At 40.0% G+C, this 15,204-nt stretch overlaps 1 protein-coding gene across 3 annotated transcripts in view; it reads right to left on the bottom strand.

Moving 5' to 3' along the window:
• AP3B1 (adaptor related protein complex 3 subunit beta 1) overlaps positions 1 to 15,204 on the bottom strand; it is a 151,446-nt gene that overhangs the window by 86,724 nt on the left and 49,518 nt on the right. For all 3 annotated transcript variants that reach the window (XM_081881182.1, XM_081881181.1, XM_081881183.1), the window contains exons 7-13: positions 13,405 to 13,587; positions 7,758 to 7,916; positions 7,247 to 7,344; positions 6,520 to 6,574; positions 6,356 to 6,427; positions 3,409 to 3,471; positions 2,352 to 2,484 (exon numbers count right to left, since the gene is read on the bottom strand). In XM_081881182.1, the coding sequence (XP_081737308.1) occupies positions 2,352 to 2,484; positions 3,409 to 3,471; positions 6,356 to 6,427; positions 6,520 to 6,574; positions 7,247 to 7,344; positions 7,758 to 7,916; positions 13,405 to 13,587 (763 nt within the window). The remainder of the gene's footprint in view (positions 1 to 2,351; positions 2,485 to 3,408; positions 3,472 to 6,355; positions 6,428 to 6,519; positions 6,575 to 7,246; positions 7,345 to 7,757; positions 7,917 to 13,404; positions 13,588 to 15,204) is intronic.

Genomic DNA, 15,204 nt, shown 5'->3' on the forward strand with positions numbered 1-15,204 from the left:
ATAAGCTGATGTTAAGATGTCTTTCACCAGTAGGTGGTAGCAAATGATTAGCATTCACATGGCCAACATTGCTTTTAGGTAAGGGGGACTGAACTGTAGTGGAGTCCTGAGATTGAGGAATAGGCATAAGGGAAGGGCGTTTTCTATGAACTGGGGGGGCCAGGCTTGTTGTGTCCCCCAACCTTGGAAGGTAAGAGGTGTTTAAGTTTTTGCTTGGTTTTCTTTGGAGGTGGTTCAGTCACACCTTGAGAGGGTTCCATAGTGGAGGGTTCGTTGTTCGTTATGCTGAATCGTGGACCACTCTGCCGTCACTTTTAAGGTGAACCGGGAGGAATTAGCCAGCCTCAGACCTCCGATGCCGCTACTGCAGACTATGGGGGAGGGCAGTGTGACTCAGTCAAGCTCCACACATACTTTCTCCATGTCACTTAAGCGAACTGGAGGAGGTTAACTCTGGAGGTTGTATTGGTAACAGGCAAGCATTGCATCACCAAACGAAATGGACCAGGAAGCAATACTGCGAATGGTGTAAATACCCCTCTCCCTCTGCTGTACCAGAGACCCGGAGCGCAGTAGTAGGACCATGGAACACACACACACACACACACACGATTAATAAAAGGCAGCTGCACACCTACACAAATAACAAAGGAAATCAATGCGATCCCAGAAATTTTGTGGCGGGGAAAAAATAACGTCAGAAAGAAAAGGTTAGAAAAAAAAGGAACGCTGCAGCGGTGCGTTGAAATCGAAAGGAGGTGGCAACAGACAAAGTGGGCAGCTGGGCAGCTGCCATGCACTGCAACAGTGAAACAGAGACAACCAAGTAAGGGCACGAAAACAAACAACAAGAATAAAATGCCTTAAAGGAAGGAACAAAGAAAAGGGTTGTAAGTGCCTTAAAAAAAAAAAAAAGGAAAGGGGAAATGAAATCCCAAGGAATAGAAGGGAAGAACTAGTAGAAAAATAAGACGAAGGAAAAAAATCAGAAAACTAATAACCAATAAACTTAGCTAGTCAGTAGAGCTGAGGAGGAACGTTCTGCCGCGTCAGGTAGGAAAAAAACTGAGGAAGCCGGGCCTACTTCTCACAGATAAAAGCTTTGCTCCTACCTGTGTCAGCTGACAAGAGATGTACCCACTCCATTGGCCACAGCATTCCATGAAGTAAATTAAGCAGGTAATAATTGCTTAAACCTGAATACTACTGGTCAGGAAGAGAAACAAATCATTTGTTAAAATTCTGGTATGGAAGGTGAAGAACTGTTACAACCTATGTTGGAACTTAGCCAACACTGCTCCTTTGCAATGCATCATCAGGAGGCAATGGTTTTCCTGAAAGAATGGGGGGAGATGCTTAATCCTTGTCCTGCCCTTTGCTTTTCCATGGCAACTCCCATCCAAGATGCTTTCCTACAACTTTGGTTCCAGACCAATAGTTGTAATAGAGTTGCAGGAGGGAAGCAGCTGGTAGGGGCACGGTTAAACACTTCTTTCTTTTCTCCCTTTTCACATCTGCCCCTCCGGAAACTGCATGTCAAGGGGAAAGTGACACCTGATATAAACTCACAATGGAATTTTTAGTTTTGCCTGAACTATATGCTAGATTCAAATGTTTAACTATATGCATACAAATAAATATGTGGATTGACTTGCAAGTAAAGCCAAGCACCTATCAATCCAGGTGAATATACTGATGACATTCCACATGCAAAGTATGTGGCGAAGGCAAAAAATGGGTACCAGGGATTTATTTTGGCACCTCATGACATTATAAGCAGACCTGATTTCCTTATGTTTTTCCTTCTATAAGATTTAATGTTGTTTATTGAGAAATAATTACACATCACTGGCTTAGCTTTTATGCCTGTTTGAATTTCCCCTCTTTTGTATATTAATATAGAAGAAAATAAACGATGAAGCATGGACAACTTTGTTGGCGGCAGTCCTAAACTGTTTGATATGCTATCTTATTTAGCCACTTACAAACATAAAAACCCCACATTTCCCTGCTTGTAGCACCCTCTGCAGTACAGCCACTTTAATGCAACTGGGGAAAAAACATCACAAAGCTCTGGATGAAGACAACATTCTACAAATTTTAATTATAGTACTTTAAAATATTTCAAATATCATTATCAACTATATACTGACAGCAACCCATGCTAATAATTTAAAAAGGAAATAATTTTAAAGAACTACAAACAGGAACTATAAACAACGCCGCTGTTTATTCAGAACATGTCATTTAAGACAAACACTATAATGTTTTTATCTGGTTCTATCTGGGAATACTACCAGAAAATACAAGCTGCCAGTCACTCAAAATACAAAATAGAACAATTAACTTACCATCCCTGTTAGACAGCAAACACACTAGGCCGTTAAGACATGTGTCAGTCACTTCCGAGATGTTGGTTGCACATCTGCCTATTGCCTGAATTGTAGCTGCAGCAAACTGTTTATCTTGGCTTTTCACATAGGTCTGAAGAAAATAGGAATTTCAGTCTTCAACACATTGGTCTCATCAGTTAAAATCTTTAACAAACCTATCCTTCCCTTTGGAAGCTACCTTCAGTTTTTTTAATTAGTGAATGTGAGTGATATAGAAATGGGGCAACAGGCTATCTTTAGTTACCCAATGCCAGAAAGCATTCAGCCACCATGTTATATTAGTAGTGGGTAGCAACTCAAAGCCAGTGATTTTGAGTGCAAGAACAGCATGGTTCATGAATAGTTCTCAGAAATATTTCAATTCATTTAACTTGCTGAATCCAACTAAGAACAAACAAACAAACAAAAGGCGATAGTGAAACAATTGCTGCATGTGAAGATGCGAAAAATGGGTTCTTTCGAACACCACAGATGTTCCAAATATAAATATTATATACCAGTATGTTCTGAAACAATCTATCTTGGGTCAAGAGCAATGTGAGTCAATCTAAAAATACAATCAGAACATAAGACAACTCCTTTCTAGAATACTAGTATCTAGGGAGCTTTTGCCCATCTGCAACTTGTAGCAGAATCAAGCTGATTTACAACAAAATACAAACCATATTTTTTGTTCTAAGGGTGATATTCACGATCACAGGGGGAAGTAAGGACTTCCCCTTACTACCCGCCCCAGCCCCTGTAACCTCCCATGCACTTTCAAAGTATGCATCAGAGGGTTGGACAACCCTCCATAACAGATCTGGGGTGCACATGGGGGCTATAGGTGTGAGAAAAGCAAGAAGTCCCATTACACAACTGGAAAACCACTGCACAGTTGGGCAGGCATCACTAGATAAAGTTTCAAAACCTTTAAAATAAAAGAAAGGAAGCTGTTTTTCTAATGGAAAAATCTGGAATCAGCTTAAGCATACACTTCAAGTGATGTTTCATAGAATAAGAATGATGCACAAACCTGAAATTCTCTGAGAAGAGTTGAAATGTTGGCCTCATTTGCTAAGTTAGTTAAGATTTCAAGCTAAAAGAGAAAAGAATCTGATTAGGAAAATTTGGAAGAATAAGGAATGTTTTCTACATTGTGAACAGTTCTGAATTACAAAACGAAAAGTCCTCAGCAAGTTGAAGGCTGGAAAATAAATCACCATGAATTTTTAATAAGAGAACTGTTGTCAGGATTAAAGGAATTGATCTGAAAGCTTTGTATTAGCTCATATGATCCATATGGATTGTAAGAACTCCTAACATGCCCCATGCCTAAGGCAATGTTCTGAAGCTTCTATCCAGGTGTAGAAGAGAGGCCTTTTCTGAAGTTGGAAAAAGGAGCTAGAAAAATAAACACTATGCCTGTATTATATAACGCTTCAGGAGTTGGAAACCTCTTGCCTATTGGCCTAATTAGGCCTGCCATACTTCCCCATATGGCCTGAAAGGCTGTTGTGGGCAAGCCACACTCACCTGCCCTACACCTGAGTAAGTCTCTGCCCCACTCTCCAGCTGCTGCGGCGTTGGGACTTTTCCTCAGACACTGGAATCACTGACCCATAGTGCCTCCATCTTGGCAAGATTCAGGTATGTTCCCTCATCCATCTCACCACTGCATCCAGGTGCTAGTTCATGGTCTGCACTGCCTCTCCCAATTCAGATGTTAGGGAGAAATAGAGCTAAGTACCGTCAGCAGTTCGAAAACACGTCAAAGTGCAAGTAGATAAATAGGAACCGCTCTGGCGGGAAGGTAAACGGCGTTTCCATGCGCTGCTCTGGTTAGCCAGAAGCAGCTTAGTCATGCTGGCCACATGACCCAGAAGCTGTACGCCGGCTCCCTCGGCCAATAAAGCGAGATGAGCGCCACAACCCCAGAGTCGGTCACGACTGGACCTAATGGTCAGGGGTCCCTTTACCTTTATCATCAGCCTATAAATGACATCTTGCCCCAAATCTCCCCGTGACCACTCCCAAAAGCTTCATGTAGCTATTAAATAACATTGGAGATAAAATGGTGCCCTAAGGCATCCCATAGCGTAATTGCCAGAGGGCTGACAATGCTACTCTGTGAACTCAGCCATGAACCAGAACTACTGTAACACAGTTGGTTACAGACGCTTTGGGTTACAAACTCCACTAACCAGGAAGTGGTTGCTCCAGGTTAAGAACTTTGCCCCAAGGTAAGAACGGAAATAGCACGCCAGCGGTGCAGTGGCAGAAGGCCCCATTAGCGAAAGCACGCCTCAGGTTAAGAACCGTTTCAGGTTAAGAACAGACCTCTGGAACGAATTAAGTTCTTAACCCGAGGTACCACTGTACCCCCAATTTCCATTGCTTGGAGCCAGTCCAGGAGGACACCATAATGAATGGTAATGAAAGGTAAAGAAGCAGAAGCAGGGTCATATGCCCCTTGTCCCACTCTCAGCAAAGACCAATTCAAACCAGATTCAAAAAGGTCTAGATAGGTGACCTTTTCCACTGCCTTCCCTAGGAAGATCTTTGCAACTGGTTCCACATCAACTTCTTTACGAGTGGCTCTCTCAAGGCAACAGGGGCCACCCCTTCACGTTATGAAGTGCTAATTACATTCTGGACCCAAACAGACAAACACCCTTTGTCAGATCCAATAAGCCAAAAGGGACAGGAATCAATAGGGTCCATGGTTGGGTGAATAGCCTCATCTGGCTGCATAAGCTGAAACCTATTCCACAATGCATCATCAGTTGTGGCACTGGATACCTGACTTGGAACTGAAGAGTCAAGGTCACTCTGAAGTTGAGAGACTTTAGACTCAAAACATGTTAGTTATTATATTCTGTACTCAATTCACAATTTCACATCTGCATTTCTATTGGTGTGTGTGTGTGTGTGTGTGTGTATATATATATATATATGTGTGTGTGTATATATATATATATATTTGCTTTCGTATATATAATATACACAAATTTATGTAATCCCAATCTTTCTAATAACTAATTACGGAAGAAAGTTGTTCTCTTTTCCCCTGCTACATCATTCTTTGCTTCCTATACAGTAGATCAGGCTTCCTCAACCTCGGACCTCCAGATGTTTTTGGCCTACGACTCCCATGATTCCTAGCTAGCAGGACAAGTGGTCAGGGATGTTGGGAATTGTAGTCTCAAAACATCTGGAGGGCCGAAGTTGAGGAAGCCTGCAGTAGATTATTTAAACAAATTACATGTAACAACTTACGTTTCTGTCCTCTTTGACATTAGTAGAGATTAATTAAATGCAATCTTTTACTTATTGCTTACTACAGATTGCACTAAGGTTCTGCATTTAAAAAAAATGTCTTCCTTTTAAAGACTCAGCAAGTGATTTTATACTTACTAGAAAGCAAGCCCTGTTCAACACAAGTTTTCCTGCTAGTTAAACATGTGCAAGAGTATGCTATCTACAATTTAAATTGTTCACAACACAGAGTACCGTATATACTTGAGTATAAGCCGACTTTTTCAGCACATTTTTAATGCTGAAAAAGCCCCCCTCAGCTTATACTCGAGTGAGGGTCCTTTTGGGCTGCTCCTTCCTCCGCCGCCAACTTTGCCGTTGTCGGAGGAGGAGCGAGCAGCCCGATTCCTCCGCTGCTGCAGCCACCACCAGGTTTGTGGTGTGGTGAGCTGGCTTATACTTGAGTCAATAAGTTTTCCCAGCTTTTTGTGGTAAAATTAGGTGCCTCGGCTTATATTCGGGTCAGCTTATACTCGAGTATATACAGTATATTCCTCATAATATTGCTCAAGATAAAATTTCCTAAAGAGATGAGTTGGAATTTTGCTCTTTTTGTTTTAGCATTACAAAAGTGTTATCTTAAGGTCAATGCTGAGGAACAAATATATTCATCCTATTAAGAATAATTAGTGTATTTAATATAAATATAAAATATAAAACCATACCTTTAATGTCTTGATCATAGTTGGATCAGTTGACCTAACGTAGAAACTCTTCAAGTAAGGCACAAACATGCCCTGGGGAGGGAAAACACAAATTAACAATATTTAGTAATTATACTGAGGTTAAAATGTAGCAATTTTGAAGTTATGTATTCAAAACGTCAAACCTTGTGTTGGATTGACATCGTTGCTATATTCTGGAGAACAATGTACTGTACTTCCCTAAAAGTCAACGTTAGATAATTAATATGCATAACTCTCAAGCACTGCTCTATTAAAAACATTTTTAAAGAGCTAGATTCAAAAGTAAAGGTTATTTAAATTCTTAGAATGCTCTTCAAAATGATTTTGAAGATATGTTATATAATGGAATATCCAAGTTCTTTGTTTAAAGTACTAAATGGGTTCAGAGTTATTGCAAACACTGCCAACATTGATGGAAATGAAATCTGGTACACTCCTTTGAGAACCTTGATTAAACCCATATAGTCAAAGTAAATTTACAGATGCATACCTGGTTTCATTTCATTTTAAAAAGCCAGGATAGGTGTATGTAGGGAACTAACATGAGAGAGTGGTGGCAGGAAAGGGAATGCATAAATCCTGAAGCTTAATCTTTAAAACCTACTTCCATTGTATGTTTGTGCCAGATCTTGATTTTGAACCAAATTTATACCTTATGAATGTACACTATACTTCTTTTCCAGTGAGCTTTATAAAATTGAGCTTATTAAATACTATTAACATGTTTCAGATTTTGTAAATATTGATCAAATCCATGTATAAATAATGAATACCTAAATTACTGTTATACAAATGAAAACCAGTTTACCCTTTCCTAACTTTTTACCAACCACTGTTGGGAAAATCAGCAGAAAAGTATGCTTGATTTACCTGTTACTACGAAGTAAACGTACTAATGATTTAGCAACAATCCCAGCTTCAGATTTGGGTGCTACATGCCAATAAAGTTGTGCAATTGCCATCACCACCTGAAAAAATGACGACAAGTCACCTCCTTTCATCTGGTAATTACACTTTTCTTTCACATAGGATAAACATATTTGCATACAGAAATTTTTAATTTCTTACGTTTCTTGAAGCAAAAGAACATATTCAAAGACATCAGGTATTACATTATTTTCTCTGAATTATAAGCAGCTTTCTTAGCAGATGAAAAAACAAGTGTAGGAAAAAAAGCTAGCTTCAAGGTCTAACACCCCCCCCCCCGCAGCTTTAAAATATACTAAACCAGAATACATGGCAAGGTAGGCCTGCAGGTTACACAGTGGTTATGTTTGGATATCAATTGTATTCAGTACAGACTATTTTCAATGGTTAAATTAAAAAACACAGCCTGGCTTTAAAAAACTCCGAAGACATTTATGAAGAAAGTTAATCTTACGGCAGCATTCCGGCTTTGTAGTAAAGGCTTTGTATTTCGTATAAGCAATCGGTGGTCTGGGTCCATAGAATAGGGCTTGTTCGCTTCCTGATTTTTCTCTTTCTGCTCTTCTTCAGATCCATAGAAATTCTTCTCACTATACTCTTCCAGAATTCCCTCCTATCAAAGGTGAGAAAAACGCATACAAACATACATATTGCTTTACTTTTCACTTTCAGGTAGCACCAAAAACATAAATATGGTATGTCACCTTCTAAATTTTGTTTAGCATCTTTTGAATTTGAACTACAGCTCAAATTTCTCAACAGATTCCTGGCAAACACTGTTTCTTTCTCAGAGCCTGAAGAAAAAACATCTATTGGCTGCCTGGGCCTCTGTAATTCAGCTGACCAAGCAAAAGCTCAATAAGTAGTATGTCTATATACTAGAATAATAGGAGGAGAACCATAAATCAAATACAGCACGAAACCTTAGAGATCAATCAGTGAATCTTCCAGGGTACAAAATCTATTCTCCCAAACAGACCCATACTTTCATATATGCTTAACCACCCACTTCCCTGAGACCATCAAGAGACATTATGAGTTCACATAAAATAACAGCCTGATTATTTGGCATGTTATAAAAAGTACAGTGGTACCTCAAGTTAAGTACAGTGGTGCCCCGCAAGACGAATGCCTCGCAAGACGGAAAACCCGCTAGACGAAAGGGTTTTCCGTTTTAGAGGTGCTTCGCAAAACGAATTTCCCTATGGGCTTGCTTCGCAAGACGAAAATGTCTTGCGAGTTCCTGCGGGGTTTTCCCCCCCTTTTCCTAAGCCCTAAGCCGCTTATCAGCTGATCCACTGATAAGCCGCTTATCAGCTGATCCACTAAAAGCCGCTAAACCGCTAATAGCGCTAATCCGCTAAACTGTCAATGGGCTTGCTTCGCAAGACGAAAAAACCGCTATACGAAGAGCCTCATGGAACGGATTAATTTCGTCTTGCGAGGCACCACTGTACTTAATTTGTTCCGGAGGTCCGTACTTAACCTGAAACTGTTCTTAACCTGAAGCACCACTTTAGCTAATGGGGCCTCCTGCTGCTGCTGTGCCGCCAGAGCACGATTTCTGTTCTCATCCTGAAGCAAAGTTCTTAACCTGAAGCACTATTTCTGGGTTAGCAGAGTCTGTAACCTGAAGCGTCTGTAACCTGAAGCGTATGTAACCTGAGGTACCACTGTACATGTCTACTTCAGAAGCCTCTTTGTGCTTAATGGGGCTTTCTGCCAGGTAAATGGGTACAGGACAGCAACCTCAGAGTTTAGGACAGTTATGAGGGAAAACAGGGCACTTGTGATTTTAACAGCTGTATCTTCACTCAGGAGATACTCAGCAATGGGCCAGAGGTCTGTATAATCACTGCAATGACTGAATTCATGAGTAAAACGCACAGTGCTAGATGTAGTTACTTTATCACCTTTTTTGTTACCCACTGAAGGCAAAGTTGCCAGGCAAGATCTGAATTCTTATCCCAACAATTATACCAACCGCTAATGATTCTGTGTAATTAAGCTTGGAATGTACATTTTAAAATCAAGAGCTAATGAATTGGTGAACTTGAAAGACATGCTTTAAAAGATACTCATTTATATGAAATAAAAGCTAGAGTGTTTACGCACTAAATATTTTAAGTCTTATATCAGTATGACTAGCACTACTGTACTATCACAAAATCCTAATAGGGATATGAATCTTTATTCTTTTATAAGAATGAAGATAATCGGGCTTGTACCAAAATTAATACACCGTAAACTATGATCTTCCTCTATGTTTATTGGTGGGTCCCTTTACCTGTTGAGGCACACAAAATAATTCAAAATTACTAATCCTGCAAGAGCAGAACATTTAACTTGGGGAGGAGGAAATATACTGCTCTGAAAAAGAAGGTAAATTCATAAAATAAAAATGCAAATATGCATTTTAACATTCTTGAATGTATTAATCTGAAAGGTTTAATTTCCATTTTCCTGCATCAGCTTTATTTATAAAATGTCGTGCCCTATAAATATGCTGTTATTTTCTATAGTCAAGCACCCCCTTAACAAATCTTCTCATTAATATGTAAATTTAAAGTCAATCGGTCTTCTCCCTGACAGCACCATGAATTCCTAGTGCACTGTATAATCGGTTTTGACTTGGCAACCACTATTTATCAAAGATGTCAGTTAGAAAAATTATGGAAAATGCACTGCAATTGATATGACTGCAATATACTTTGTCAACAGTTAATTGTTCCTCAAATCATACATTTACATATAAACAGTCTAAATACTGATCTATAATGATGCAAATAAACTAAATTAAAAATCTGTTCTACTACACAAGAAACCTTGTTATGTGTTTATTTAAGAACCTATTGAAAAAAGCATGGAGACCTGCTGATTTCAAAGAGGTTCTCCTTCTATTTTAGCAATTAAATTAGCAAGAAACCAATCTGGTTTCTGAACTTTCTTGCCCTGTGCAGACATAATACTGCCAATCTCTTAATCATGGTTAAGAGACAGAGTGGCTTCCAGGTTTACAAACACAATCCTCTTTCTTTGTCAGTTTTAACTGTGCTCTAGTATTACACATGGACTGGTACTAATCTGGGCTACCACCAGTGCAGTGGTAATGAATACAACACTAAAGGAGAAGCAGCACGTAAACCACTTGCAGTTTCTTAACAACATTTATGAGTTTGGACACACTGCAGTTGTGCTGGGCCTCTATCAGGCAGCATTTATGAGTGAGCAGATAGTGATATTGCCTGTTCTTAAAAACTGCAATACCTTGTCATCCTTGTGGTAGCAAAAGCTAAAAATGTGCCCATGCCCACAAGAATGGTACAGAAAGAAACAAGGATTTGAATGAAAAGTGAGATAACTACAATACATTTTCCAATAGCAACAAAAATACAACTTCATTTGTTGCAACTATTATGAAGGTTTGGGGTAAGATATGAAATGCTGTTGTGGCAATTCATCTAAAACTCCTTCACAACTAAAAATTTTAAAAAGTGGCTGAAACAACAAACATGAATACTATGCAAATATGAAGGGGAATGACAAATGGGAAGAAAGACTTCAGGATTGCACCAATTTCATCGCTGCTGAACCTGTTTATCATGAATACAGCCACACACAGCCTTCGAGTCAGCAAAGGAAGATACAACTTCCATTAACTGGATAACCCATTCTTCAAGGACATCCCCAAAATGAAGATGGGTGTATAGCATTAATTGATCCCAGTGAGATGCTGATATAGTCTCCAGAAAATGGCTTGTATATGCTGGCTGAAACTTATATACAGTGGTACCTCGGGTTACATACGCTTTGGGTTACAGACTCCGCTAACCTAGAAATAGTACCTCGGGTTAAGAACTTTGCTTTAGGATGAGAACAGAAATCAGGCGGCAGCAGCAGTGGAAGGCCCCATTAGCTAAAGTGGTGCTTCAGGTTAAGAACAGTTTCAGGTTAAGAATGGACTTCAGGAACGAATTAAGTACGTAACCAGAGGTACCACTGTACTCTAATGGGCTCTAAACTGGCAATGAGTGACCAGAAAAGATATTTGTGGTAAATATCACAATAAAAATGTCAACAGATGTAAAGTGTGCAACAGCTGTGAAAAAATTCTATTTTAGGACTCATCAGAAAAGGGATTGAAAATAAAACTGTCAATAGCATAACATTATACTAATCTATGGTAATCTTTTAATAGTATGTGCAGTTCTGCTTGCGGCACCTAAAAAAGAATATTGTAGAACTAGAAAAGGTTCAGAAAAGAGTACCCAGAATGATGAAGGGGAATTATGAGGAAATATTACAACATGAATGCACAAACCCAATCTGATAAAAGTGTCCTTTATTCTTGCCTATATGAAACAAGTCAAAAAGCTAAACATTATTCCATCATTCATTGAATCATATACACACTAGGGGCTGCCACCACTGCTTGCTCCACCCACCAACCCCACCTACCTCCTTGCCAACAGCCCTCCCCCCCCCATGACCAAACACACTCCCTTTATGCCTCCGCCATGTTCACCAACTCTCCTTTTAAAAATATGGGGGCAGTGCTTCACAGAGAGGCTTGCTAAACTGCTGTGTGAAGAGCCTCCCCTGCTCCATTATGCCTTGCTGCAGATGTGTTTAAGAGAGGGGACAGCAGTACACATTGCCTCCCCTCTCCCTGGGCCTGCCTACTGGTGTGGCCACCAATATGGCAGACGATGACTACACCTTACATTGTGTGTGTGTGCGTGCGCAAAAGTTCTATTCTGCCAATATTAAGGGGGAAAATATCATGGTGTTGCACAGCATACAATTACATTCTTAAAACACTGTATAACCTCCTGTCAACCTTTGGGGATAAAGCAATGGAAAAACCCAATCCAAGTGTCTGCACACAATATGTAGGCTAGGACATGTGATGCTTAGAAGAAGCCTTTCAAACAATATATGCAGAAGATGAAATACCACACATGCCAACACAAAAAACAGTAACACACATAACATTATCTTGTAGTACTACAAGTATTACTAGGGGATGCAATTTAACATACAGTGATACCTCAGGTTAAGTACTTAATTCATTCCGTAGGTCCGTTCTTAACCTGAAACTGTTCTTAACCTGAAGCACTACTTTAGCAAATGGGGCCTCCCGCTGCTGCCACGCCGCCACCGCACGATTTCTGTTCTCATCCTGAAGTAAAGTTCTTAACCTGAGGTACTATTTCTGGGTTAGTGGAGTCTGTAACCTGAAGCGTATGTAACCCAAGGTACCACTGTATAAGTGTAGGAAATACAAGTTTACGACAGGATGAGAGCAGTAATAGAATGATGGTAAATCATTTCGTATCTGAAAATGCTCTCACCAGTTTTAAAATGCAGGAAGCCAGTACAACTCAATCTGACAAACAATCCAATATGATCAATAATCCATTAAGTAAGCCTTGTATTTAACAAATCGCCTGGTAGTAATAGGCAACCAAGAATTCCATGCAGATGAGTGGGCTGGCAGAAAAGGAGAAGATCATTTCATTCCTTCTCTACCAACCCACTTTGTTACTGCACTAAGCATGAGGAAAGAAGGATCTGTTTGTCCACAACTAGTACAAAACAGAGATAGATCTGTTCTTCTCCAGCAAAGCTGCTTGATATAATGGTTTTTTTCTACTTTTTTCTGCAAGGTAGTAACTTTTGTGAGCCAAGTTACAAGACTGCACTAATCTTCAAGATCAATCTATCTACCTGACTGTAAAGTGTCAGAAAGTGTGGCATTGCAAGTGTATTTCCAGAAATACGTACAATGACTAAGACTTCATTTAGAAGATCCAATCAAGCCCATACTAGCTGATGTGGAGAGGAGTTGACTGCTCATTCCCCACAAAAATGCTTTCTCTCAGAAATCTACAAAAAAATGATAAGTTTATTCATTTTGATACTCATTGTCTGATGGTATTGATGCGTGACAAATCACTAACGATGCTAATAAGCAAACTTTTGGATCAGTTGTACTGGCCATCTGAGAGCTATTGATGTACACTCCTGAAAGTGTTTGTTACTAAGCCTGCTCCTAACAAGCTAGAAGTATTCAAAGTAACTTTTTAAAAGTTACTTACCTCTTTCCAAGGGCTGACAAACTGCATGCGTGCATATCGAGTCAGCATGTGGATGATGACAACTTGTCCCCATTCCTCCACATCCACCAACAGATTACAGAGTTTTCTGTAGTTCTTGTGAATCAGATCTATTCTGTCTGGACAGACTTCTTCAAATGCCATCACAACACTTCCTGCTACAAGCTAGAGAGCAAGAATCAAGCATATAAGAATCAGTAACTCCAATGGACTTACAATAAGTTTGAATGACAAGCTGTAGGAAAGGGCATGTAAGTTAAAACTACTCAGCAAGTTTGTGAGAAATGCAGCTGCTATGTGGCCTTTATTTCATTTTATTTCCTATCTTGTGGAAATGCTCTCCAGACAGTGGATGTGCCACTTTATCTAATTGGCTACATCTGCTTTCTTAATTGTCCGTCATTAATATGACTTTATTCATTGGCAAAAAGCACTTAAAGGTGGGAAGAGCATTTCTCAATCCAGAAGAACTCAGCCATAGAGGACCACTCTTCAGGCAGATGTGTGATTTATTCATTTAAGATTATATACATATAACTGGGTCTATGCCCCTGCTTGCTCTGCTCACCAACCCTGCTGCCATTCCTCCCATATTAACCCCCTCAAGCTTCTCCTTCCCACCTCATGTAACTACAAAGTTTGCTTTTAAGATTCTTATTTCTGAAGCCACTTCTCTCTTCTATTCTGCAGTCCTGCTTCGCACCTCTTTTCCCCTTCATCCCCATTTCCACATCACCTCCTTCTTTCTTTTGTGCAACCCCATTACATGCAAACCAACACCATGGTAACCCCTTGCATCTTCCTCCTCCCAATTATGGAGCCATCTCCCCCTCCTTTATTCAGACCCCTTCATGCCCCTGCTTTCATCTTCAACCCCATTCCCTCCTTTTTTGGAGCTCCCTTTGCACCCCCCATTTTCACTTTCACCTCCTTTTCCTCTCCACCCTTCTCCTTACTTCTTCAACTCTCCCTTGCACACAGATCACTCCCATTTCCATGCCTTATTCACTCTCTCATTGTACAGCCCCCTTGGCACACACAGCTCATGATGATATATGTTACTGTAGCTTTAATATGAATATGAGCTTAAGAGCAAGCCCATCAGCTATCTTGTTCACTTAGATAAGGTGTAGTTCAGTTGATGGATGTAGTAGGTATAGGGGCGTCCACTTGTTAATATCACTTCTAAATAACAGCACTGAATCTGAAACTTGAAGACAACACATAGTACCAGGAGTAAAATACATTGTAGGATGGTACAGTAGTGCCCCGCAAGACGAATGCCTCGCAAGACAAAAAACTCGCTAGACGAAAGGTTTTTTCGTCCGCGATTTGCCTCGCAAGACGAATTCCCCTATGGGCTTGCTTCGCAAAACGAAAACGTCTCGCAACTTTGTTTCCTTTGTGTAAAAACCGTTAAAACCAAGGGTGCTTAGCTTGAGCAGCTGCAGTTGCGACTTGACTTCGAGGAACAACTGTTAGCGCGTGGTTTGGTAGCCTTTTCTCAGACTTTGCTCACTTTTGAAGATTTTCCAAAACTTTTCCAGAACTTTTCCAGAACTTCTCTTTCATCCATTTGGTAAGTTAAACTTTTAAAACTTTTTTGGGGGGTTTTGGATTTTGGGTTGGGGTGTTTGGGATTCAAGGACTTGGTGTTGGGAAGGGGTTTGCGATAATCTGGGGGCTTGTGGGCCTTTTTGGGGAATTTTTATGATTTTCTGTGACCACTGGGCCAGGTTGGTTTTTTTTTGAAAATTTTTCTGAGTTTGAATTTCTGAGTGC

The sequence above is a fragment of the Podarcis erhardii genome, assembly GCF_964252035.2.
Source record: "Podarcis erhardii genome assembly, chromosome: 11".
In the NCBI taxonomy this organism is placed as follows: domain Eukaryota; kingdom Metazoa; phylum Chordata; class Lepidosauria; order Squamata; family Lacertidae; genus Podarcis; species Podarcis erhardii.